The sequence below is a fragment of the Platichthys flesus genome, chromosome 12, assembly GCF_949316205.1.
Source record: "Platichthys flesus chromosome 12, fPlaFle2.1, whole genome shotgun sequence".
In the NCBI taxonomy this organism is placed as follows: domain Eukaryota; kingdom Metazoa; phylum Chordata; class Actinopteri; order Pleuronectiformes; family Pleuronectidae; genus Platichthys; species Platichthys flesus.
In genome coordinates this window covers 5818564-5842356 of record NC_084956.1, presented here as the reverse complement: position 1 = coordinate 5842356, position 23793 = coordinate 5818564, and the positions used below count along the sequence as shown (strand labels likewise).

General features: G+C 42.7%; 1 protein-coding gene across 2 annotated transcripts; it reads right to left on the bottom strand.

The window, feature by feature from the left end:
* Positions 1-154: 154 nt before the first annotated feature.
* Positions 155-18549, bottom strand: LOC133966125 (equilibrative nucleoside transporter 1-like). Of its 2 annotated transcripts, none has more exons than XM_062400887.1 (13): positions 18440-18549; positions 10390-10480; positions 10104-10185; positions 9123-9304; positions 7926-8065; positions 6283-6417; positions 5661-5758; positions 5330-5411; positions 5131-5216; positions 4899-5007; positions 3973-4058; positions 1840-2039; positions 155-1743 (listed from the first exon to the last, which is right to left on the bottom strand). In XM_062400887.1, the coding sequence occupies exons 2-13, from the start codon at positions 10416-10418 to the stop codon at positions 1632-1634; spliced, it is 1341 nt and encodes a 446-aa protein (XP_062256871.1). In that variant the 5' UTR covers positions 10419-10480; positions 18440-18549; the 3' UTR covers positions 155-1631. The 2 variants fall into 2 exon arrangements, with proteins under 2 accessions (XP_062256871.1, XP_062256872.1); XM_062400888.1 differs by lacking the exon at positions 18440-18549 and adding an exon at positions 10961-11020.
* Between the last annotated feature and the right edge of the window lie 5244 nt (positions 18550-23793).

Here is a 23793-nt window from a genome sequence, read left to right as displayed (position 1 = left end):
GAAGGCGACTTACAATTAAAATTAATTTTAAAAAGGGTTAAAAACCAGATGCATTTTTCCAGATCATACTTAGTCTTTTCAAAGCTCTTGGTATCAACAGTGATAATCGCACACAGACGAATGCGTTTCCACAAAAAACCAACAGGAGGAGCCAGAGTTTTAAAAATACAGTTTTATTTTATCACTTAACTGTTTGAAGCTGCAATTTAAAGTAACATTTCCACGGTCCGACAAACAGACCCACGTTGTGCTTTCAGACAAACGAGCTATGATGATGGCCGCTGCTGGCTTCATGAAAACTGTGTAGAACTAAAGCAGACAAGGTTTTTTTTTATTAAAAAGCCACAAAAATCCAAAAGAGACCAAAATATCACACCAACAGGCGGACGGCTTTTTATCCACCTTCATTCATTAAAACATAAATGAACTAATAACTACTTGTATAAGTTCTCATCCCACACGAGAACATGTTTGAAGGAAAAATTGACACAGACACAAAAACAAAACAAAAAGGCAGAGTGAGGTTGAAAAAGTCTCACTAACTCATTATGGCACATTTCGACAACTTCTCGCTGCGTTCAAAAATACTTGGTGCGTTCCTTCAGGGAGACGTCACGCGTCCTGACAAGAAGACGAGGACCTCAGAGGGCGGGACAGAGGGCGGGACAGAGGGCGTGTCCAGATAAACAGACATAGTGGTCAAACTTCATATAAAACTACAGGAGAGGAATTTTTTTACCGATACTCACAATGAACATTCAGAGGGCAGGTGAACGGCCCATGTGATCTATTTAAACTTCCTCTGCAGGATTCAGTCCGTGTTACATTCATTGACAAACTGAAGCGACGCTGAAGCAGATGGAGGGAGCGGAGCGGCTCTGCGGGGTCGTGACCTTCCCTCCAGAGTTCCTCGTTTTCCCACGTCTTTGTGTATTTGGCTTGATCAGAGTTAAAAGCTGCAACAGTCACGGCCGAGCGACGTCCTGCTTGTTGTTTGAAAACAAACGTGGAGGATCCCGGTTCACTAACCAATGAGCTGAAGTGTTCAAGCTGACGTAGACGAGCCGAACACCTGCAGTGTTTCAAATGTGTTGAGTTCATTTGCACACCCACGTGACTTCATGTGAATTATAAAAAAGCAAAAAAAAAGAAAATGCTCCAACTTCATTAACACAATTATCAATATTCTTCTATAGTTTTGTGCAAAGGGTTTATAAACGAGGGCTCTTTGATGCTGAGTGTGCAGAACGTCTTTGTTCTCTGTCTGGAACATTGGAAACTTTCAGTCGTCTTCTACGCGAGTTCACTTCAACGGAATTTTTTTTTTTTTATCTTTTGGTTTCATCTCAGAGAAAACAGCCTCTTTGATCAGTAGCATTGATACAAAACAATAAAAACAAACATAAAAACCACAACAGCTTATGTTTTTGGAGCAAATAAAAACAGATCAGTAACTTTTCAGCTCATTTTGATGCCATGTTGTCTGGATGAGACGAGGCGGTCCTGGTCCTCCGCTCGGCTCTGCTGCCTCCTCTCAGGCCGAGGGGCTCAGTTAGTCCGGATGTTGAAAGGTTCATGGCGGTGGAGGTTGTTGGAGGCCGGGCTCGTCTGCTCTGGGTCTGCTGGAGGTTCTAGATCATGGCCCGGAAAGCAAACGACACCGCGGCGCCCAACGCCAAGCCCAGGGACAGGAAGAAGGCCATGATGGCCCCCGCCGTCTCCGCCTCGTGCTGCGGCACCTTCCTGTTCACACACAACACAGGGAGGGAATTCATTAAGATCACATGGTTCACTCTTAAACATTGTGTGTGTTTGTGTGTGAGTCTGTGTGGGATTTACTTGGGTCCGAAGCACATGCACAGACTGGCCAGGTATCCGTTGGAGAAGGAGAAGAAGATCATGAAGATGATGTACCAGGCGTCGTGGCTGAACCACACAGGGAGGTAGTAGCGCGGCTGAACATTACACAGCATGAAGAGGGGGATGAAGACGACACGCAGACCCACGAGGACGGGAAGCCAGAGGCTGTCCTTACCCGGCTGAGGAGAGAGAGAGAGAAACAACATTTAGGTGATTTTACTTTGTGTGTGTTTGAGAAGGGGAATCTTTAACAAGTGGTGCATCACTCCATTAGTTAAATCAAGTTATTTATCAAGATAATACTAAAGCATATTCAGTGGTTTTCAATCCTCAGCTTGTTTCTGGGAACATGTGACGCACATTTTCTAAATTTTATGACCTTTAATAGATAAATTGAATCGATTGAACTTTGGATGCACTAAAAACTAATGTGTGTTTGTATGTTTTAACATGAACATGGTTTAAAACATTTAGATTTATCAGCTTTAAATGTATTATATCAAATTTGGAGTTAATATTTTGAACGGTAAAGCTAATCTCATATTTCCACGTCCTCTCTGCTCAGAGGGAACCGTCCGGATCCTGTTTCCTGATGATGAGGATAAATGATCTCACATGGTGGTGGAGCAGCTGACTCCTGCTATCTGCCCCCGTGAGGCTGCATTCCTGCTCAGGTCACACTGTGTTGACGAACTCTAGTCAGCTTGTTCTGGGAGACTTAATTCCATTTGATGATTTCCTGTGGATCGCAGGAAACTCAGACCTGATTGTTGATCTGTTTCTAGATTTAGTTTTACAGTGGACTGAACTTGTGCTGAGACCAGAAAGACACGAGTAAAAAAACAAAAGCCTGATGATTATCGTTTTATTCGAAAGTGACAAGACCAAATGAGGAGAATGAAGTATAAGGAGGAGAAATCTGAATATATCTGAAGATAAAGGAGCTTCTTTGGGCAACGGACAATATTTTGGGTCGTGTGTTGTAAACAGAGATCAACACCCGGACTCTTCGGATTGACGCACAGTTTCCAGTCGGACAAGTTTATGTAAATCCCAGGAGTCAAACGTTTCTAATTATAAAACAAACAGAATTGTGTTTGCGGGTGTTTTAGATCCAGAAAACATTTTGTCTGACATCCATCTACATTAATATTCTGATGGCTGTTCAGTTAAAAAGCAGACGCTCACAGATTCTACATATTCACATGCAGAATCTGTTTATAGAGATTATAGGAGGTGAGGTATCAGCTAAAAATCAGCTGGAAACAAACTATAACAAAAAAACTCTATAAATACACTCACAGCCAGAGGTGTACAGATGTGTAGAAGAGCTCCAGGCTTTTCAGTTGTTCACCAACATCTGAGCTGGCAGCGTCTTTCACAGAGTGCGTCACAGAACCACCATACAATTCACCAGCACGACACCCAAACCACTTCCTTTACACACAGTTGACTCATAGGAGCACACCCACATCTCCAACCAACCAAACCATGGGCGAGGCACAGTGGGTAGTTTAGGCGGCAAAACCTGCCGCCTAAACTACCCACAGAATGAGACTGAGAGCAGCAGGAAGAGTTTCTCTGCTTCTGGTCACAGCTCAGAAACCTTCCCAACTGAAGAATTCAAAAATGAACTTGATCCAGACTCCTCTCTCTAAAACAAATCTGATCTCAATGGTAAAATATGTCTTCTCTATTTTCACTCCTTACTCCATTCCACTCATGGCAGATTTATCTACATGTAAACATTTACGCAGGCTGAGTCTTTCATTTAAACGCCAACCAGTGGGTTTCCAGCACCAGCAAGAAAAACAGCAGATCCCACTAAATATTTTGATGTGGTCATTTCTAATGGACTTTGAGATTATAAACAACATACATCACTGGATCGGCTCGTTTATCAGACTGTGCGAGGTGATAAAGTCGACGCGGTGGTTATTATTATCGTGTACTACATGTTATGAAATGTCAGATACGATCTGGAATCCCTGTGTCCTGAAGCCGGATCAATGAGTCAATAAACTAAGTGAAGGTTCGATCCCGGCTCTGTTACGATGTGACCTCACTGGAACCGAGCTGGATGATGAAACAGCTCATTTGTGTAGAACTCACCCACATACAGACGGCCGTCAGACTCCTGCCAGCCCAGTCCATCACGTTGAAGAGGAGGAAACATGACACAGGGATGAAGTACAAATCTGAAGAAGGAGCAAAACAAAAATCTGTTGTTAGAAAACAATTCTGCAAATACTTGGAAAAATAACTAAAAACAACAACCTCATATGAACATCTGATCTGAACGTTTGCAGCTTTCTCCTTCCCTGCTGTCGGTTTGGATTCACAGCTGCTACCGAGGATTCCAGCTGTGACCCTGAGTCACGATGCTGACAAGTATCAAAAGATCCTAACAAACTTTTCTTGCTACTTTGTTGTTTTGATACTTTTCCCCCTGTGACTCCAGATCCTGTGAGTCCAGGCCAACAACAGCTTCTGGAATCCTCCAGGGAGAAAGCTGCTAACGTTACAGAGCTTCACAACACTACAGGATGATATAACAGCTTCAGTTTTCCTCATAGGAGATGCTGGTATGTGCAAAGAACTAGAATGTATATATCTGTATTTTCATGGGCAGCTTTCATATTTATATATAAAGAATAAAGCAGAGGCAGAGAAGGAAAAATACACAGTAGAGTAAAAGTCAATACAACTGTAGCCCGAAGCTTTCTAACACGGTTGTGCTTCATTGCCTGTGTGAGACAGTTACCAGTTTTTTTAAATGATAAATAATAAGGAGATGAAGTAATTGAAATGGTTTTTGATTGGTCTTGAAACTCGTTAACATTAAAATTAGACATCTGCCTTGACAGAGTGACCCAACTTTCTGTGTGAGACGAGGATTCAACAGTTTTTCAGCCTTGAATCAAACCAAATAAGTTTGAGCAGAAACGTTTGAAGACAAAAGGACCAAACACACTCTCGACTCTGTCAGGTGGACAGAGTCACTGGTCTTTGTGCTAATGGAGGAAACAGAGACTCACCCCAGCCGCCTCCGTTTGCTACTGTGGACTTGACGTCGACGGTCACAGCTGGGAAGGTTCCGATGGTGACGGTGAAGATGAAGCACACCGACAGGGCCATCACCCAGATCTGATCAGAGAGCATCGGAGCACGTTATCAAAGTGATGCAACCACAGGTGGACGGTGGTAAACGCTGCGTGTGTAGCTGCTCTGCATTTCTAACTGAACCACAGACTGTCATCTTTCTCTCACCTGTTTGAAGATGTTTATCACAGACACGCTGGGTTTGGCCTCGTCCTCCATCAGACTCACCACCGGTCGCTTCTCTGCTGGACTTTCTGATGAGAAACAAAAACATCTGGCTTCCATTGCTTTGTCCGAGTGACGAGTGGAGTTGAGTTTCATCGGGTGCATGCACAAGATCTCAGAGCATATATAACATGATTTGTACCATTTTTGAGAAAGTCCAACTTGTTCTCTTCATCCTCGGATGGTCTGGATCTATTGCTCTCTGTGTAGTACTGGAAAAACTCCTGTTGACAAAACCAACAACAGCGGTGATGATGAGTCGAGTGGACTGAGCCAGTGGAGCAATGATTAGGGGGGTACAGCGTGTTGGCTGAGAGGCTGTAGACTTCGAATATCAGGTGTTTCCTTTCTCCTCAAAGGCTCTGGAGGAATTCAAATCTTATCGGGAGTTTACAGAGTTCTGTCCAAATTGGTTGTAAAACCAACACCGCACGATAAAAACAACAATTTAACTATTTGTAATAAGGTCTTACCATCCTGGGCAGGGCGAGGTAGGACATGATGGCCAGAAAAATAACAACACAGGCAGTGATGAAGTAACCAAACGCACTGTCCTGGAGGGCCGATCCAGCTGCACACAAAAACAAGGCACATAGAATCATACGTGTGTTTTTAAAACTATCCTAAAGTATTAATTTCGATGATAAAGTTCTTCTTGCGGACCACTGAGGATTCCATAAACTCTCCCTCACAGCTTCACCAGCTAATGTGTCATTTCCTGTGAAGTCTGGTGAAGCAGCTCGGAGAAAAATATCAAGAGTCAAAGGGAATTCTGAGGAACTAAATCTATTTTCCTAATTATTCACTGTAAGAGGCCAAATTCAAAGAGCAGCCTAAAATGCTGTTATTTCTGATGACTTAATCTTTGGCTGAACTTCCCAATAAACTAATTAATAATGAAAACACATTTAATATTCAAAGGTATGTGTATATTTGCTTGTTTCAAGGTCATTTAATGCAAACATATTCTAAATCCGTTTTCACTTTATATCTTATGAGCAGTTAAATTACAAATCGTTGTGAAAATCATTAAACTGCAGGACATGCAGCAGTTTTGTTATATGTAGCACCATCGCTACTGTGTGAGACACGTACAGGCCAGAGCACAGATCATGGAGAAAGCAGCGAAGGCGCCGGCCAGCCCCTGTCCGCTCATGATGGGGGTGGTGTAGGAGGCGGGCAGTAACCCCGCCAGCCCGAACAGGCTGCCCTGAAGAACCGCCCCGAACGCTGAGCAGCAACAGAGGAGACAAGAGGAGCATTAATAAGAATGAGAGACAAAAATGAGAGTCAAAAATAAACTCATTGTCCCACAGAATCAGGAAAAAGGCCCCTTGAAAAATGTACAACCAGTGAGGTGATTTCTAAAAACATGTAGCAAATGTTTTATGTAACTCTTAAATAATATCTTACTTTCCTTATCTCAACTTACACACAGCCAGAGAGACACAAACCTGCCTCCCACCAGTAGATTACTACAGTGTATACAACAAGTATTCGATTTTAATTAGCTGCAGAAATCTTGCAACATGTGTCCACAAAGAGGAATGTGCCACTGCTGATATCAAAGCTTCAAGGTCACAATGTGCTCCCCTCTAAATGAAACATGATGGGCTGATCCTCCCGAGGATCTGGGGGTCAGGGCTGGCCCAACAGGGGACAGGGAGGGGGGTGAGCTTATCCCTGCTGCTCATGGTCACATAGAAAATAAACAAACTCAGCGAGATTTTCAGATTGTGTTCTGAAGCTCAGCATCGAGCAACAGCGCGTGTGTGTGTGTGTGTGTGTGTGTGTGTGTGTGTGTGAGTGTGTGCCCATATGAGAGGGACTTTCCCCAACACAGTGGATGCAGAATAATTTGATCAAAGAAGAAGAAGACACACGTGGAACTAATCATTTGCTCGAGTTCCACATGGAAATGACGTCAAGATGCTCATGTCAGGAAGGTGATGGAGGCTGTGCTGCTGTGAATTAAACTATATTTTAAATATATTTAGTCTCACCTCACAGAGTTAAATGTGCCTCTGTTGTCAGGCTGTGTGAGATGTGCAGTTTCCAAATACAAGTGTCTCGTCTTTACGCTGGCTAGAGAAAAGTGAGGAACAACAATCGGAGCTTTGTGGACGGTCGACATCGTCTTCCTACAAAATCAGTTTGGATGAGATCCACACAGCTGCACACGTGAAGAGCTGCTGATGTCCAACCTCACTAGTGTAGGTTTGAGGTCACATCTTTGAGATGGATAATTCATTTGCTACTGATTGGTTAGACCACACATTCAAAAGGGAAATGAGCAATCATGACCAGAGGAATGATGTTATGAGTGGCGACACCCCCGCCCCCCCCCAATGGTTTGAGAGTCGTTGATTTTAAGACTCATGATCGTCCAGCGCCATTATGTTGTTTTAAAAAAAAAAAAAAATTGACCATATTTGGATGAGCAGGGGGTGGGAACTGTTCACCTTCAACCTACACCCATTGGGCAGTACTAGCTGTCAATCATACTGTAGCCACAACCTGATGCATACCATGCTGCAAAATGAACATCGTGCTGTATCGAAGAAGACTTGAAGCCATTAAGATCAAACTCTTTAGGAAAATGTTAACTGAGTTGACTGAGATAGTCGTTTTCTCAAAGACTTTATAGAAACTAAAGTAAACAGGTCTAGAAATGTCCCTGCTGTTAAATAGGTTGAATACAGAAGAATCATATATCCATCAGGTATTTGGAAACTCACAGTTGATGCAGATAATTTTGATCATAGTGACGGTGAAGAAGGTCATTGGGGCCATGTCCACCTTGACGAAGACAGCCGTCAGCAGGAAAACCACCAGGATGACCGTCAGGCTGCCGGAGATCCGCAGCTTCTGAGGAATCCTGAGACACACAGGGTGAAACAAGAGAGAAATTCAAAAAATGTATAACCAGCAAAACACAACCATCCGAAACCACGGGTCAAAACATTACCCATAAACATTTAATGATGCTTGAGGAGTTAATTTAAAAAGTAAGTCCTTTAAATATAAATATAGGATGTTTAAAGTGAATTTAACCAACTGTCAACTATTTGTCTTATAATGGAGAATAAATCAAGAGCAAAAGACTGATGATGAAGAATGATTCCATGTGAAACAAAGTTCAAATCAGAAATATGTTCCCTTTATACTAGAAACAGAGTTTTTATTCATCTGAAAAATTTTCTGCTGAAGTCACTCCGACAGAGAGGCTGAAGAAAATGGAAATAGAGAAGCTGTGTCGGTTTACAAAGGCCTGTGTTCATGAGGGCAAGAAAAAACGGTCAGCAGAAATGAAGTGAGAATATTGAGGGTGAGCGGGACAGCAGGAGAAGAAGAACAGAGGCAAAGATTGGAGGGGAGATGAAGACGATGAAGACGATGATGAAGAAGAAGAGGATGGGGTGAAGCTGAGAACATAAAAAGCATTCCTGGGTGTGTTTGTGCAGGGGAAGAGTTGGCCAGGGTCGGGGTCCACCCCAGATCTCTCCCAATCCAACTTAATTAAAGCAAACAAACTGGAGGAACACAGACCCTCATTCACATAACAGGATCATGTTACCTACAGTGGGCTGAGGGGGGGCAAAAGATAAGTAGTGTGGGGGGTAGAAAGAACAGCAGAAATAAAGATGGTGGACAGAACAGAGATGCTACTGATGTTGTAGCAGATGTTGTGATCTTCAGGTTTAACTCATGTTAGAAGATATGACAGTGAATGAGGCCAAATCATCTTGATCTCCCCCTGGTGGCTGGCTGGAGTACAGATCACAAACCTCACCATAAGTGCATGCTTTTTATCCAAAGATGATTTCTGTCATTTAAGTTTGTTCTAATCACACTGATGTTTGTGTTCATTTGTCCGACACGTTGGGTTTATTGTCCTCGGTGTGAACGTGTCACTAATGCAGCCGGGTGAATACCTCTGGTGAATGAAGGAGTTGAGGCAGGTGAAGATGAGCAGGGGCACCATGGCACAAAGAGTCATCACGTTGTTGAACTTGGACTCCAGCACATTCCGAGTGTCCACGCCCTCCATCGTGCTGTTCGCCGAGACATTGGTGGAGAGATCTGTGGGCGGGTCCTTCAACCGGCTGGTGAAGTACTGGAGAGAAACGAAAGAAGGGTGTGCATTTTTATAACAATGGTCATCAGCCCTAAATGTAGCCATTGAAGTGAACCATAATCCAATGAATGTGGATTCACAGCTTTGTGTTGCATCAGTGTAATTTGCATAAGAGGCCAACAAGGAAATGAATCTATCTAGTCAACATCCCAGGTTTAAACAACTGGGTCTTCACGGCGGTATGACGAACTGCAGGACTGCTAATAAACAGCCAACTTGGTGTAAATATAAACAAAGTGGGAGGTTGCTTGATGAAAAAGCTCGTGATTTTACTTTTGAGAGACAAGATACCACAAATATCCACATTCTACAAATGAACATGTGACGCATTCAAGCTGATGTGAAACCCTTATCTTTCATTTATAGATTGTTCCATTTGTACGTCTACTTGCTCAGTACAGTCGTATTTATGTGGTTTGAGCCATTTGAGCTACAACAAAAACCTTCCTCAGGGTGGAACCAAATGAAGTCTGCCAGGAAAATTAAACAGAAATTCCATATTTTGAGAAGTTAACCCTTTAAGGCTCAAGAACAATAGTGGTGGGGGATTAGAGGGGCTCTCATGTAAATCCACCTGGTTGGGGTCAGGTCAGACATCCTGAGTGAAACCAGGTGGATTTGGAGAGAAAGGTAAACAAACATCTTTATTTTCTCTAAGTTAGGTGACCTTTGTCCAAATGGAGTCCAACTTATTTAATTAACTCGTCACTGCCTCCAGGCCACCAGCAGGACAGATGAAAAAAATTCTCAAGAGGTTTGAAGCCGTTGCCTAACTCACCATTGTCGCCGTCATGAAGAAATTCCATGGTAAGAGGGTTCCAAGACCCAGGATGAAGAAAATTATCCAGACTGCATTGTATCTGGGAAAAAGACAAAAAGGAAGTTCACAGCAAAACCACATCAATTAAGTCACTCAACGTCTTATCAACAATTTAGATCACGGCCTTCGTTTGGGTCCCGTCCAAAACCCTTTTGTACACAATGAAGCTGAAAATGAAAACACATCAAGCTGTCCATCGAGGATTTTGACAAAGGAATGTCCTTCCTTTAAGAGTTGCTCTTACTTGTCTCGAGGAGCGTTGATGGCCGTCATGGCTGCTGTTGGTGAGGCGGGGGCACGTGTTCAGTTAGAGTTGGATCAGCGCAGCACCAGGTCTGAAATACACAGATAACAAATGGGTTCTAACCTTTAATCATCGGCTGCCATCTGTCCCCTCCTCTCCCGCATTTAGATTTAGTTTAGTTTAGCACCGCCTGTATGTGCAGACCGTCGCAGCAATTCAATAATGGGAAATTGAATAATGTAATTTGAACGGGCACAGTAAACTAATTAATGCAAAAACTACCAGTATGCTCCCATTTTGGTGGCATCATGCCAGCAGCAGTGGGAGATAACCTCAAATTTCACAACACAACACAAAACACTAACAACTCTCCAAGTTTCAGCTTTAGTTTGTTACCCTGAGAAAAAGCTCCACAAGGAGTTCAAACACAACAGGACACAAATAATTCTAACTGGTTTGTGGTGAAGTTGCACAAAAAGTTACAAAACTCACAAGACAAACATCACAGTACCAAAACATGTGAGAAAGTTTCTGCTCACAAATTAAAGTCACGTTCCATCATCTTACTCACAGTAATCAGTACAGGGGGTGGGGGGGGCACCTCCTCTTTCCTCTGGTCAGATGCAACAAAGGCTGAACAAGCGGCCCATGTTGCGTTTTATACCATCCAGAGGTTTAGTAGGTTGACACCCCACCGTCTGCTGCACACTAGACCAGCCCCTCTGTGTATCTCACAGTCCATCCCTCCGCCCCTTTACCTCAAAACACCCCGTTCTCTCTCTCTCCAACGTCCAACCTCTTCTACACATTTACACATTTCTCTGGCACGTAGAACGTCAACGCCCGGATTTATGTCTTTCACTCAAAAAATGAAAAAAAGAAAACAGAGGGCATTGGGGTGAGACCCTTCGAGAAGAAAGCTGCGAGGATTGAACAATCATGCGAGATGGAAACTAGAGGTTAGAACAAGAAGCAGCTGAGACGAGAAGGTGAAGGGTTTGTTTTTCCAGATTGCATTAGTCCAAAATATTCTGGAGTGAACTCATCTGTTCTGCTCTACATACCATCTCAGTTTTCAATCCACACACCCGGGGCTTCTTAATTTCTCCCTCCACTCCCTCCCTTAGATTTCCTCCTGTCTGCGAATTTCTCACCTCGCTGCAACGACCATTTGTCCTCTAAACCTTTTTTATTACTTTCAAGTCTGTTGCTCCCTTGGCTTCATCTATGACTCCCCATCCATATTTTTCCCATGTTATTCTGCTTTCATATTCAGTCTTTATTCATGCTCTTGCTGCCCTCCTTCCGAGCATCTTCTCCCCCTGGATGTGATGGAAGACATGTGCTCAGATAGCTGTGTGACACCTTCTCTAAACAGAAAAACCTTTTCCTCAACACACTTCCTTATAAAAGGAAAACACACACAGACCCATTGGCATTAAATCAAGCCAAATAATTCAGAGCAAAGTTAAGGTTGTCTCATTAAATACCTGGATCATGACTTCTTAAATACAACAGCTCTAAAAAGGACACACACAGACACCACCACCCATTATAATAAGCTCACAAAAGCTTTTGACCACAAGCAGAGCAATGAGATGATTTATTTTGCTCTTATGCTCGACAACATGTTCGGGTAACGTGACACTTTCCTGCCAAAGGGAGGGCTAATAAAAAAACATGGAAACAAGTGATGGACACTGGAGCTGGTGTAATATCTGTATTCGGGGTCCATGCCGATACCTATATTAGGAAGTTAAAACTTTTTCTGATACTAATATATTTCAATACATACATTTTTTTATGGCAATCACTCATTACATGCTGTTATCAAACCCTTATGACAAAGGCGTTAATCTAGGCCAGAATTTGAATAAAGAAAATGTTTTTTTACATAAACTGTAAATATAAGAACAGATATTTTCTGTACTGTTGATTCAAAAATAAAAGTTTGGTCATATCAGTTCGTATTGGCAAACCAATGCTGATACTGTTATGTCGCCTGATTTGAAAAACCAGTCGGACTCTATTTCTTAAACATAAGATTGCCATTTGTGATTTGATTTATTCCACAATAAATAGACTGTGGTTGGCAGCGCTTAAAAAAAAGCACAGTGTATTTTTGCTGACAGACACGAGGAAGCCAATGGTTGATGTGGCTGGTCATGAGTTTACCCTCAGAGAGGACAGAGACGGTCCTATATGAAGCTGGCCACACACACACACACACACACACTACAGGCCATTAACTAACATGCACCTCCTAAACTCCACCAATTTGGCTGAGCGTGGAGTCTAACTCTGAGAAACCTCTGTCTATGGGAAAGATCTGCACGAGTCCAGCATTCAGAAGAAGGTATGTTAATCAACAAGTCTATAGGTGGATGCTTACACGGAGATTAACCACAAGACCAGGCACGAACTGAATGAAAAGTAGAACGGACAGATTAATCAGAAAGGTCAATGGGTCACTCCATCAGTGAAATGGTTAAGAGGCAATACCGGGGTAAGAATTGGAAGCATCTGCAGTAAAAGGTGTGACCACCAGGGAGCCCTGACAAGTCGTATTACCTCCTCCAAGGAGGGTTTTGTTTCTGCCCCTGGCGGCTGGCCATGTTTTTTTTATTGGTTGGTTTGTCAGCTGGGTTGTGCAAAAACTACAGAGCAGATTTCCATGAAATTTGGATGGCGCTTGGAGGGAGGATGGGATACGGAGCAAGAGAGAAATAAATAATTTATGGCATGGATCTGGAGAGAGGATTTTCGTTCCTCTTTCTTTGGCAACTTCTGAGAGAAGAATTCCAAAGTCTTATAGGGGAAACAATCTGGCAGGTTTATGGGACTGATGTCTATGTGACAATATCCGTTTATGTCTCAAAAAACCTGGTGAGCCAAACGGATGGAAGATCCTCTGTCACTTGTGAGTGTAAAACAAGTGGAACGTTTTGAATGTCTCTCAGGAGATGTGCTCTGAAGATGTGTCCCCATTATCACCCTATCTGGCAATATCTCTCGAAGTCAGGCCTGGCTTGTCACTCCACCTTTGAGTGTGGTCGTTGGGTTAGAGTTATAAACAGGTCCCAGAGCAGTCAGACAACATATCATTGAACTAATAGCAACTAGTGTAACCTAACCCCACTGAGCAGCCGGTATTCATCTCACCCTGTGTGCCTCCTATATACTTTTGCCAGTTTTGAGAAAACCATACCCAGATCAGTATTTTTAACACTGTGCCCTCTACATTTCTCTCTACCAGGGGACAACACTAGGACTTTAAAATATACTCCCTTAGTCACGTCCCAGATTCCTGTATGGTATCCCCCTCTCAACCAAACAAGCCAACTGGCATGAGTTGCCCGGTGTTGACTTGGTGCCCACCACACACACGGGCACTTTGTAGGCTACAGAGTGGTACGAAAAAAAAACTCCAGTTTGGCATCGGCGTGAATAGAAATAAGAGACAGCTATTTATTGCTTCCGCCAATGACGTCAAATCGTGCCAAACAGGAAGAGTTTGAACTGGTTTCCATCCCACTAGGGAAGTGGTCACAGTTGTGCCCAAACGTTTACGGCCTCTTACCATAAAGTGCAGGACTTCCCACATGTATCTGCTGTTGGTCAGAAATGAACTGAGCTCTAACCTTCCATGCCTTACAGCAAATCTCTGCTTAAACCAACAGATTATTTAAAATAACATTGGCACACTCATTTTTGGTTCCTCTGCTTTCACATTAATAATTAATGACATGTGTTTCCATTACTTGACAGTAAGTATTTCCGGTGGATTTTAGCACAAAAGGTACAAGAAGGAATTGTGGCTTTTTAGAGCAACTTGTAACCAGCCAGACCTTTTGTATAGTAGACGAGGAGTTAGGGGGATTTATATATTAAAAAAAGAAATAGCGTGACTTTGACACACTGATGTTACCAACCAAAAATCCCCAGTCTTGTTCTCTGTAGTTTAGACTAACAAACGCTTGGCTGGTCCCAGTGTTGGGTCTGAACCTCTTGCACATCACACTCTCCCAGTAAAAGCTCTTTACTGGCTGGTGAAAAGAAGTAGCTGGTAACACCATCTGTCCGATCTGACTGTAGACAAGTGAAGAAAGCAGTGCACAGGGAGGGAGACAAAACTAATTAGGGAGGTACAAATGGAAAAAAAAGTGAAATTAAATGTTTGTGTGACTAATATCTGAGGGTGTAATCTTAATAGGAATGGACAACCACATAATTATCTTATTGGAATACCTGTTTAACAGGGCTGCCTTTAGTCCCAGACTGACACACATAACATGCTGATGCTGGTCATGTGATCAAAGGAAGGAAGGCTCACTCTTTCTCTCGAGGTCATTTCCCAGCACCAACGGAAAGCGAACACTTATCTAAGTCTCAACAGTATGAGACTGCAATGACATTCATAGAACCAAGCAGGGTATACTAATAACATTGAGGCATTTCTCTTTATGTCGTTAGCTGTGACATATTTATTCTTATTTTGAAAAAGTTGCTACAAACACGCCAAGCTCAATTTAGTATGTAAAGAACGTAAAATACAAATATAAAAGTAGTCCACAGGGTGATTTTTTAATTAGCTGGTTTTATTGGTAAAACCATGGGAATTTGGGGAAGGTTTAATGGTGTCAAACAGCGACACCACCCTGAATTTGAATCAGAATTAGCCCCATTCAACCCCATTTCCTCTGAAGGCCGTCAGGTTCTCATCGAGCATTTTGTGGACGTCACACCATTTAGAAAAGCTTCCTCCCTCAAAACTCGTAAAACTGTACAGTAATGATTCATGCAGTTTACAACTCTGCCTGACAATCAAGTTTCCGATTGCACATCCTTCCTTTGAATTAACGACACATTGACAAACACACACACACACACACACATAAAATGCAGGTTGCTCAACAGCCTGGTCCTAGAAGTCCTAACATATATCTGGTACGTTGCATAGCAGTGATTTGAGGACCTGAAGATATGCTGATCTGTGCCTGGATTCAAGTTGTCTGACTAACACAACTTGAATCTTAGATCGTAGAGATTGTCGTGTTCTGCAGAATTGGGATGTCATCATGGTTTTACAAATAAGAGCAGGAAACCATGACCCAGAGAGCGGAAGAGAGACTTTCATGAGAAACTAATGAAAGCAGCATTAAGGTGAATCCTGTGGGGGAAACCCTGTGGGGTGGGGTGAAGGGGTTTGTCGACTCCATTGTCTCCAGCCTCACCCGACGCTGTGTGCTTCAAATCATTTCCCGCCACTCAGAGACAGCGAGGACAAAGCCGGTCTCCTGCTGGCTGTCTTTTCAGGGCGGGCTCTGGAGGTCTGGTTAAATAGCTGACTGATAAACTGGCAACTCCGAGGAGCAACTCATCTCACCAGTGTGACCATTACACTCACAGCAAGGATGGGTTTGAATGAGTCAGACTCTGGGCCTGGGGGGGGGGGGGGGGGGGGGGGGGGGGGGGGGTCAACCGAGGCGGCACCACCAGCCAAGAGATCAACACCTCACTGAGCCAACGTTGGTACTAATAATAAACCACACGTCTTTCTTGCTTTGAGCTCAGCGCTGGTGGTCAAGTCAGCAACTAAACAGGTGGGACCACACACACACACACACACACACACACACACACACACACACACACACACACACACACACACACACACACACACACACACACACACACACACACACACACACACACACACACACACACACACACACACACACACACACACACACACACACACACACACACACACACACACACACACACACACACACACACACACACACACTCCTATAAAGCAGATGCTCCTGTGCGCTCACAGTGGTGGGCCGGTGCTGCTGTCCCATCAGCTGCTTATGCAAAAACAAAGCCACTATTCTGGCGCGCTGGGCGACTTGCTTCAGGGGTCAAGAGATTCACAAACAGCATTGACACGTCTGACACGTCTGACACGGAGGAAACACTGACTAACTCACAGCCCGGGAGATTCTTGTGACGTGGAGGAGTTATAATAATAATATTCCCTACACGGTCATGCAAGACAACATCAGCACAAATCCTCTGTAAGTGATACGGAAGATTAAATATCAAAATGAATACATTCACTATGTGGGCAAACTAGTGACTTGTATTGCTGATTTACATAAGGGGGGGGGGGGGGGGGTTGTACCCACACTGCTACAGGAACATCTGTGCCACCCAATAAAAAAAAAAAAAAAAAAAAAACACTTCTGCTCTGAGTCATCACTAACAAGCCTTTTCAACCGCCCTCTTCACACAACATTTTTCTGGCGGATACAACAGCTCACCACGTGCTGCCACTGAGCGTTGCATTGAAGCTGCCTGTCACGCACATGGTTTGCCCCCCCGAGGGCAGCGACAGCCTCCATGTGCCCCATGTCACTTTAATTCAAATTAATTCATTCAAGATTGCCACAATTATTTCTCTAATCCTGTTATTTACCAGAATTTTTAACTATTGACAGCAAGTGACCTATTCCTATAATCCAATAACCCCTTTTTTTAGATTTTGATCAAGATTACACATTTACTACCGGACAGATTAACACGGAAATTTGGCAGAAGGGGAAGAACCCATTAAATTATGAAACTCACTTTCTTTAACGTTGCAAGATTTAACATTCCAGTGAATTTCATAGGAATTATTCCTGGATGTTGAGGAAATGATCTAAACCAAGCCCATACAAGGAACTGATATCTGAGAGAGTGGGGAACTTGGTGCAGCTTGATTAAATTGAAAGGGGCTGTTGGACCTTGGCTGAGTCACACGCTCTAAAATTACAGATGTACAAATAAACTCCTTTGTTCAATTAGGAGAACAAAAACTACAAGGATACTCATTTTACATCAGTAACGAGAATTGTTAACTTAAATGAGTCCAATTCTAGCTACCAATGTAAAATGAGTGTTTCCTAGTGTCTGTACTGCTACTGGAGGAAAAATAGGTCATTTGAAAAAAAGAACTCTGACTGTGGGAAACTTAAAGATGCATCTTCACCACTTCCTGGCATTTCAGAGCAACTGATTGAATAAAATTACATATTAATGAAAAGCTGCAGCTGTAGAGGACATAATTAGATGTTTCAATAGGTAGTAAACATTCATATTGAAGGGGTAGTTCACCCCAAAATTATCCCCTCAACACTGGGCCGATGGAAGGTTGGGTGAAGTGTTGAATCCACATAACAACAACAAGAACAACAATAACAACAAACTCACAACAGACAAAAAACATAAAAAATTCCTCCATACGGCTCCTGTGATAACGTCCAAGTCCTGACATTCAAATTTGCAACATTCACACCACGATTTGTTACCCTAAATTATTATTTCCTGTTGTTTATATTATTTATTTATTCCTTTTCCTAAATCGTATTGGATTGGGTTACAACGCTGTTTACCCTTGAAACTCCTGACAGTGTCTTATGGACTCAAACACTTTCACCCACCACCTCCATCAGGTGAGGAGATAATGAGTGACTTTTCATTTTCAGGGGAACCATCCCTTCAAGCTCTATCAGGACAGTGAACGCATCTGTTTGTCATGGATATAAAAACACAGATGTTCTCTAGATTCATCCATCAGGCAGCAGGTGGATCCTCAGCCCCCCCACTGAGTGAAGCTAACACTGACCTAGCATTAAGCTAACGTGGATATGAGCACGCTTCATGTTGGCGCTAAATTTAATTCCGCCAGAAACCGTCAACAAAAGGAAGCTCGCGTGCCGCCGCTCAGCGTCACACCGCGGGCTCACGGTCCCCGGTCTCAGCCTCTCTGGAGTCGGGGCAGACACACACGCGCGGACCCGGTAACGCGAACCCGACACCTCCCCCGTGACAGCGAGGAGAGGAGCGGGATGCGACACCAGGAACCAGCACGCGACACTGATTAAAATATCCGTCTTTCCCGGTCGAGTTCGAATTGGAGTTGAATTGGAGTTGGTTGAGTTCGAGCTCGCGGTCGGTTCTGGTCGGTTAGCTGGTGAACCCGCTCAGCGGGGAGTCCTACCTGCGGCCCGGGTCAGTGGAGCAGCTCGGGTCTGGTCCGGTCTGAGTCTCTGGATCCACGGGAACCCGCTCTACACTGCGATGCCTTCACGGCTCCCTCGGAAATCTCCGTGTCGCCGCGAACACGTGGTTTCCTACGCATCATTTAGTGGGTATGAAATACGAATCATGTGACAAATAAAAGTCTTGTCACCGCTAATTAATTACATTTGTAGGGACTGAGAGGGAATCATGCTAATAGTGGAAAGCAGGACTTCTATATTTATTTTTAAACTAGTCAAGTTACACTTCTCGTAAACCATTTCCAGTTTATTGTGTACATTTTGCACTTGTCATCACAATTCTGTTGTGATTGTTGATGCCTCTTGATTGCTGTTAATTTCCCACAAGTTACCCTGTATCTGGATTATGCAGTTTATTGTTTTTATTACGTACACATTTTCTTTAATTTTTTATCCCGAGGAAGAATAAGTACAGATTGGTTAAAAAGAAACTAGAGCACATGAAGTCTATTTCAAATTCAAATTCATAAAACAGCCACAAGGTGCATTACAAGTTAGAGACGACACATATGAGGCAAACAACAGGAAAGAGTTAAAAACAAGCAAACAATAAGAAACTATTCAAAAGCAGTTTGAAGATCACAAAACAAAAGAGCACCTATACAGATTAGAAAATGATAAAAACAAATTATAATAAAACATTATAAGATGGTTATAATAGAGGGTGAGATCATAACTATCAGAGAAAACACCAATTTTTCCAAAGACAGCCAGGACTATCAATTAGAGATAATAATATAAACACCTGTCTGTATATTTCAATGAAATTCAACAGCATCCATAATGGCCATACATCTGAATAAACACCTCTTTACTTTATATCAACCATGAATGTACAATCCTGTCTTAGTTTTATCTATAGGTGTACCTAATAAATTGCAATCTGAGTGATTTCCCTGCAGTCTCTGAAGGCGGCAGCAGCATCAGTCATGTGGAGGCGGGGGGATATTTCTCCGTATTTTGATGTGGGAAGACATTAAAATGTCATCTGCAGCCCATTACTCTCTGAATGTGCAACACTCTGCCAACTGTTAGAGAGTTTCCCAACCAGCTGTGAAGAAGAAGAACCTCTGTGTGTCGATAGATGAGCAGAAACATCCAGTGATAATCGGGTTATGATATCAAAGATGAAGCTTCTGGACATTCACTGATTATAGAGTGATCCCACATTCCTTCATCAAAATTATATGGCTGATATTTTGTTCATAGATTTTAAAACTGTGTTAAGTATAAAGAAAGTCCTCATGAGCTCTGTTTAATATTAGGTTGTTTTATAGACAGTACTTTAATGCTTTGTTTCATGAACTTAATTCCATTTTACTGGTCTGTCATGTTGTTGACTTGTTCTTTTATTTATTAAACCTTGTTTATTTAGTTATTGATGCCTTTAAATCTTTTTTTACCGAATTTCATTATCAGCCTTTTTATTAATTTGTCTTATTTACGACTCATCAGTCAACTGTGGATTTTTATTCTAAACAGCACTAACCTGTGTGAGAATTGCTCTAAAAATAATATTTAATATATGATTTTTTTTAGTTTGCAAGTTTTTAATGGCTTTAATATTCAAAAATAAACAAATTATATACACATATATATAACTTTTCTCTCTCTGCCAGATTGCTCTTCGGCCATGTGCCATAGCTTCACTGTTTTGATCCTCAGCATGTTTCTATTTGTAATTTATTTATTGATCTTTTTTTACCTCTCCCAAGGAGGTAACAGTTTCATATCTGTTTGTTTATTTGTTGTTTATAAGTAAGTTGACACAAAACTTGGTGGAAGGATGAATTAAGATCCAGGGAAGAATCCAGATCAGGGGCTGGGTCCAGGAGTATGTTTCGCTTTCTTTTGCATTGCATGGTCAAGCATTTTTTGTTGTTGTTTTTGTTGTTGTTGTTGTTGTTGACATTTTCAAGGTTTTGCCGGGGAATAATTCAGGGATCTGCATGACAACAATGTACTGGAGGACTGTTGGGGCTGTTCTCTACTTAGAGGCATTCTTGTGATTATAATTGTATGTATTTTCCTTTCATCTGACCCATTAGTTTTTTCACCTGGATCTTTATATGATTGTTTCTTTTTCTCCAATGACCGGAGTCCTGCTCTTAGAAAAGACTGCTTACTGCACTAGACCAAAATAATTCATCGGAAAGTCTGATGAGCTGTTTTCTCAAATCGCCCTGAAACCACAAGTTTGTTCCAATGAAATCAGGAAATGTGGATATGACTGGAGGGAGCTGTTTACTGTTTGATCACAGTGTCTCTTCAAAAAGTAGCATGTGATTTCATGCAAGAGGTCAATGCCGACTGTGTTTCCCAGTGTCAGGCGTTAAGTCAAGGACAAACAAGAGAGCTAACGAAAGAGGAAAGACGGCTTTGCCTGAGGTAGTTTGTTTTCATGCAACTTACGAGAAAGCAGGAGTTGCTTCCTGTACAAATAGTTATTACAAATACCGAATTCTTAACCTGACACGAGAGCCCCGCGGTAACTGTGAATAAGACAAAGTAAACACATAGCAGTCATTTCTTTTACTGCTTTTTGAGTACATATTGCTTTCCTAAGTGTCTGTGAGAAGTCACACCAATGTATAATTTCATCACAACACGTGAGGCCATGCCGAGGCGTTGTTTTTGTGCCGTGTCTGGGTCTGGACACTAAGTGTTGGTCTCCTCTGTTTGCTCATATAGTCGTGGTAGGTACACAGTCATCCACACCCTGTCTCCCCCGTCTAAAAAAAGCCGGCTGCGGTTCTGTGACACAAATCATCCATGAAGGAGCTTTGGTGCGTCTGCGTCCTCGGTTTAATCCAAACCCTAACGAGAAGAGGCTGGAGCCGCGGAGAACTGAGGGACGACTGTGTCTCTGCGCTGGTCTGAAGACACAAAGACACAAAGCCTCACTTCATTTCCTCAGGGTCTTTATTTTGATGCAGTCGAATATGTCCACTGCTTCGCTCGTTTGTCTGAGCCTCACGCTTGTTTATTGGCTCGTGTAGCCAGAGCGGAAAGTCAGACAGCAGTTTACCCTTGAGTCAGGGCACAGCCTTGACTGTGTATTTCCACAGGGAAGAGAGAGAGGGAGAGAGATGGGGAGTGGAGGAAAGAAGAAGAAGAAGAAGAAAAAGAAGAGGGAAAGAGTGAAGCAGAGACAGGAAAAAAATGAGAGGATTGTTTTTACTCGACATCTGTGCAGACGTGAAATTGGAGCGGAAATTGAAGAACGAGGACAGAGAGGAAAACAAACGTGAACTGCAAAACTAAACTGGTGTTTGTGTGGTTGAGGTTCTGCCAGCGGGAAGAACTCCAACATTGTCTGGAGCGTCTGACTCAGACATTTGAGTAAACTCCAGCAGCAGCATTGGATAATTTTTCAGGAGCATATCCCCAGTTCAGTGCACGTCTTAAAGCAGTTTATCTCTCTCTGTAACACCTATGCGATTATAAAATGTACATTTTCCGTGATGCTATTTATAATGTCTGCAGAAGCTGAGCATGCCTCAACCTTTTGACAAATCCACATTTCCCCGTGGTATGTAACATGCATGTGAGGAGGAACCCGGAGGAACTTTCAGTTGCCTCCTTTTCCTTGCGTGTTTGTATGCATTTCTATTGTCGGACAAAAAATCCTATGTGGTCAACTCCTCCGCTTCCTGCTGAACCCCTGACAGTTCCTTCTAACCCCATTTTTAGAACACAAGCTTATGAGCAAATAAACATCATACACGTCTAAATCGAGAAAATCTTGTGAAGTCAGGAGGCATACGAGTCGGGGGAGAGCTGGAGGGCATGGCATGAATGGGCTGGAAGTGGCTTTCTAAACACACCCTGAGGTTTGAGAGGACAGAGGTAGAAAAGAGGAATTCCAGTGGATGGCCTCTTCAACCCCCGACATGGCTCAGGGGACACAGGCAGGGTGAAGTAAATCCCATTTGAGATTAGGAACATTGGAGACCCGGCTCTGTTCAGGAGGATTAAGGTTTGGAGAGACGCGACGCAGACAGGAAGACAAAGAAAAGAAAACTCCTCAGGGAGGCCTGCGGGTCTGAAATGCCCCTTCATCTTTACCTTTGGAGCCCTTAGGAATTCCCAGCAGAGTGTGAGTGGTCTGCAGAGGTCACGCACTGGTATGAAATCCCTGTCACGATGGTCAAAGCACAAAGCTGCAGCTGCACGGACAATGAGTTCCCTTCAATCAATCCAGTGGTGCATTTAGGGACGAGAGTATTCACCTCTTCAGTTTAAGTGCAGCTACTTCACCAATTGGCACTTGTCCCCAAAATGACTGCAGCTGTGATGGCTTCCTCAAATTCTTCTCTGTGTCCATGGAACTCGCCCCAAACACTCACAGAAATCAACTTTTATCTGTTGAATTTCGATTCGTTCACTCCTTCCATCTTTACCACTGCCAATGTGTGTGATAGATTTAGGAGCACGTTGCTGAAATATTTACCCAGAGGAGTTCCCATCCATCATTTTGGCCAACAGTGATTTCTTCATCTTCCTCCTTTGAGTGCTCAGAAGAATGTCAGACTTATGAAACGGTTACAGATGAAATTCTGATATGAGGTGGAGGAGCTGTGTGGGCGAGCACACAGCTCCTCGTTTCATTCTCCTGTGAATTAAATGTGCAGCAACAGTTGTTGTCCTGATGACAGGGGTCAGATCCAGAGGGTTTGAGGTTAAATCCAAACCTGACTCCTGTGGCCAGAAAACATCTGCAGGCAAACATTGTTAAATTTAGGAGGGTGATTTGAGGTTAAATCCCCAATCAGTGATGTCGCAAAGACTGTATCTCATCATTAACGCTGACATTATGTGTTTCACAGGAACAGGAATAGTGAATAGTCAGGTAAGTTTCGAATGATATAACTGGGGAAGATATATTAACATACTGATTGAGGATTGTTCATCTGTCCATTTAGCCTATTTCTATTCATATATCCATCAATTGTAAATATTTTTAAAGACGATTCCAATAGTTTGGCCAACTATTTATATCTCTGGCATTGCATTAGTGTTGTTTAACAAGCTTTTTTTCTCATCTTATTCTACAGAACAATTCCACGTGCACTATCTCATGTGTGGAGACATTTCACCACAGCCAATGTAGAAGGAAAGGCTGTTTGCAAATACTGTGCACAAAGTTTCCTCAGGGCTCAAATCAGCCTAAGACAAAACAAAATGTCTATATTTATGTCTGTATATGACAAGGTATATACAGTTAATACAGGTAAATTACACACACAATTTCAATTTTTTCCCCCATTAATTCCCCTTAATTCCCGTTAAT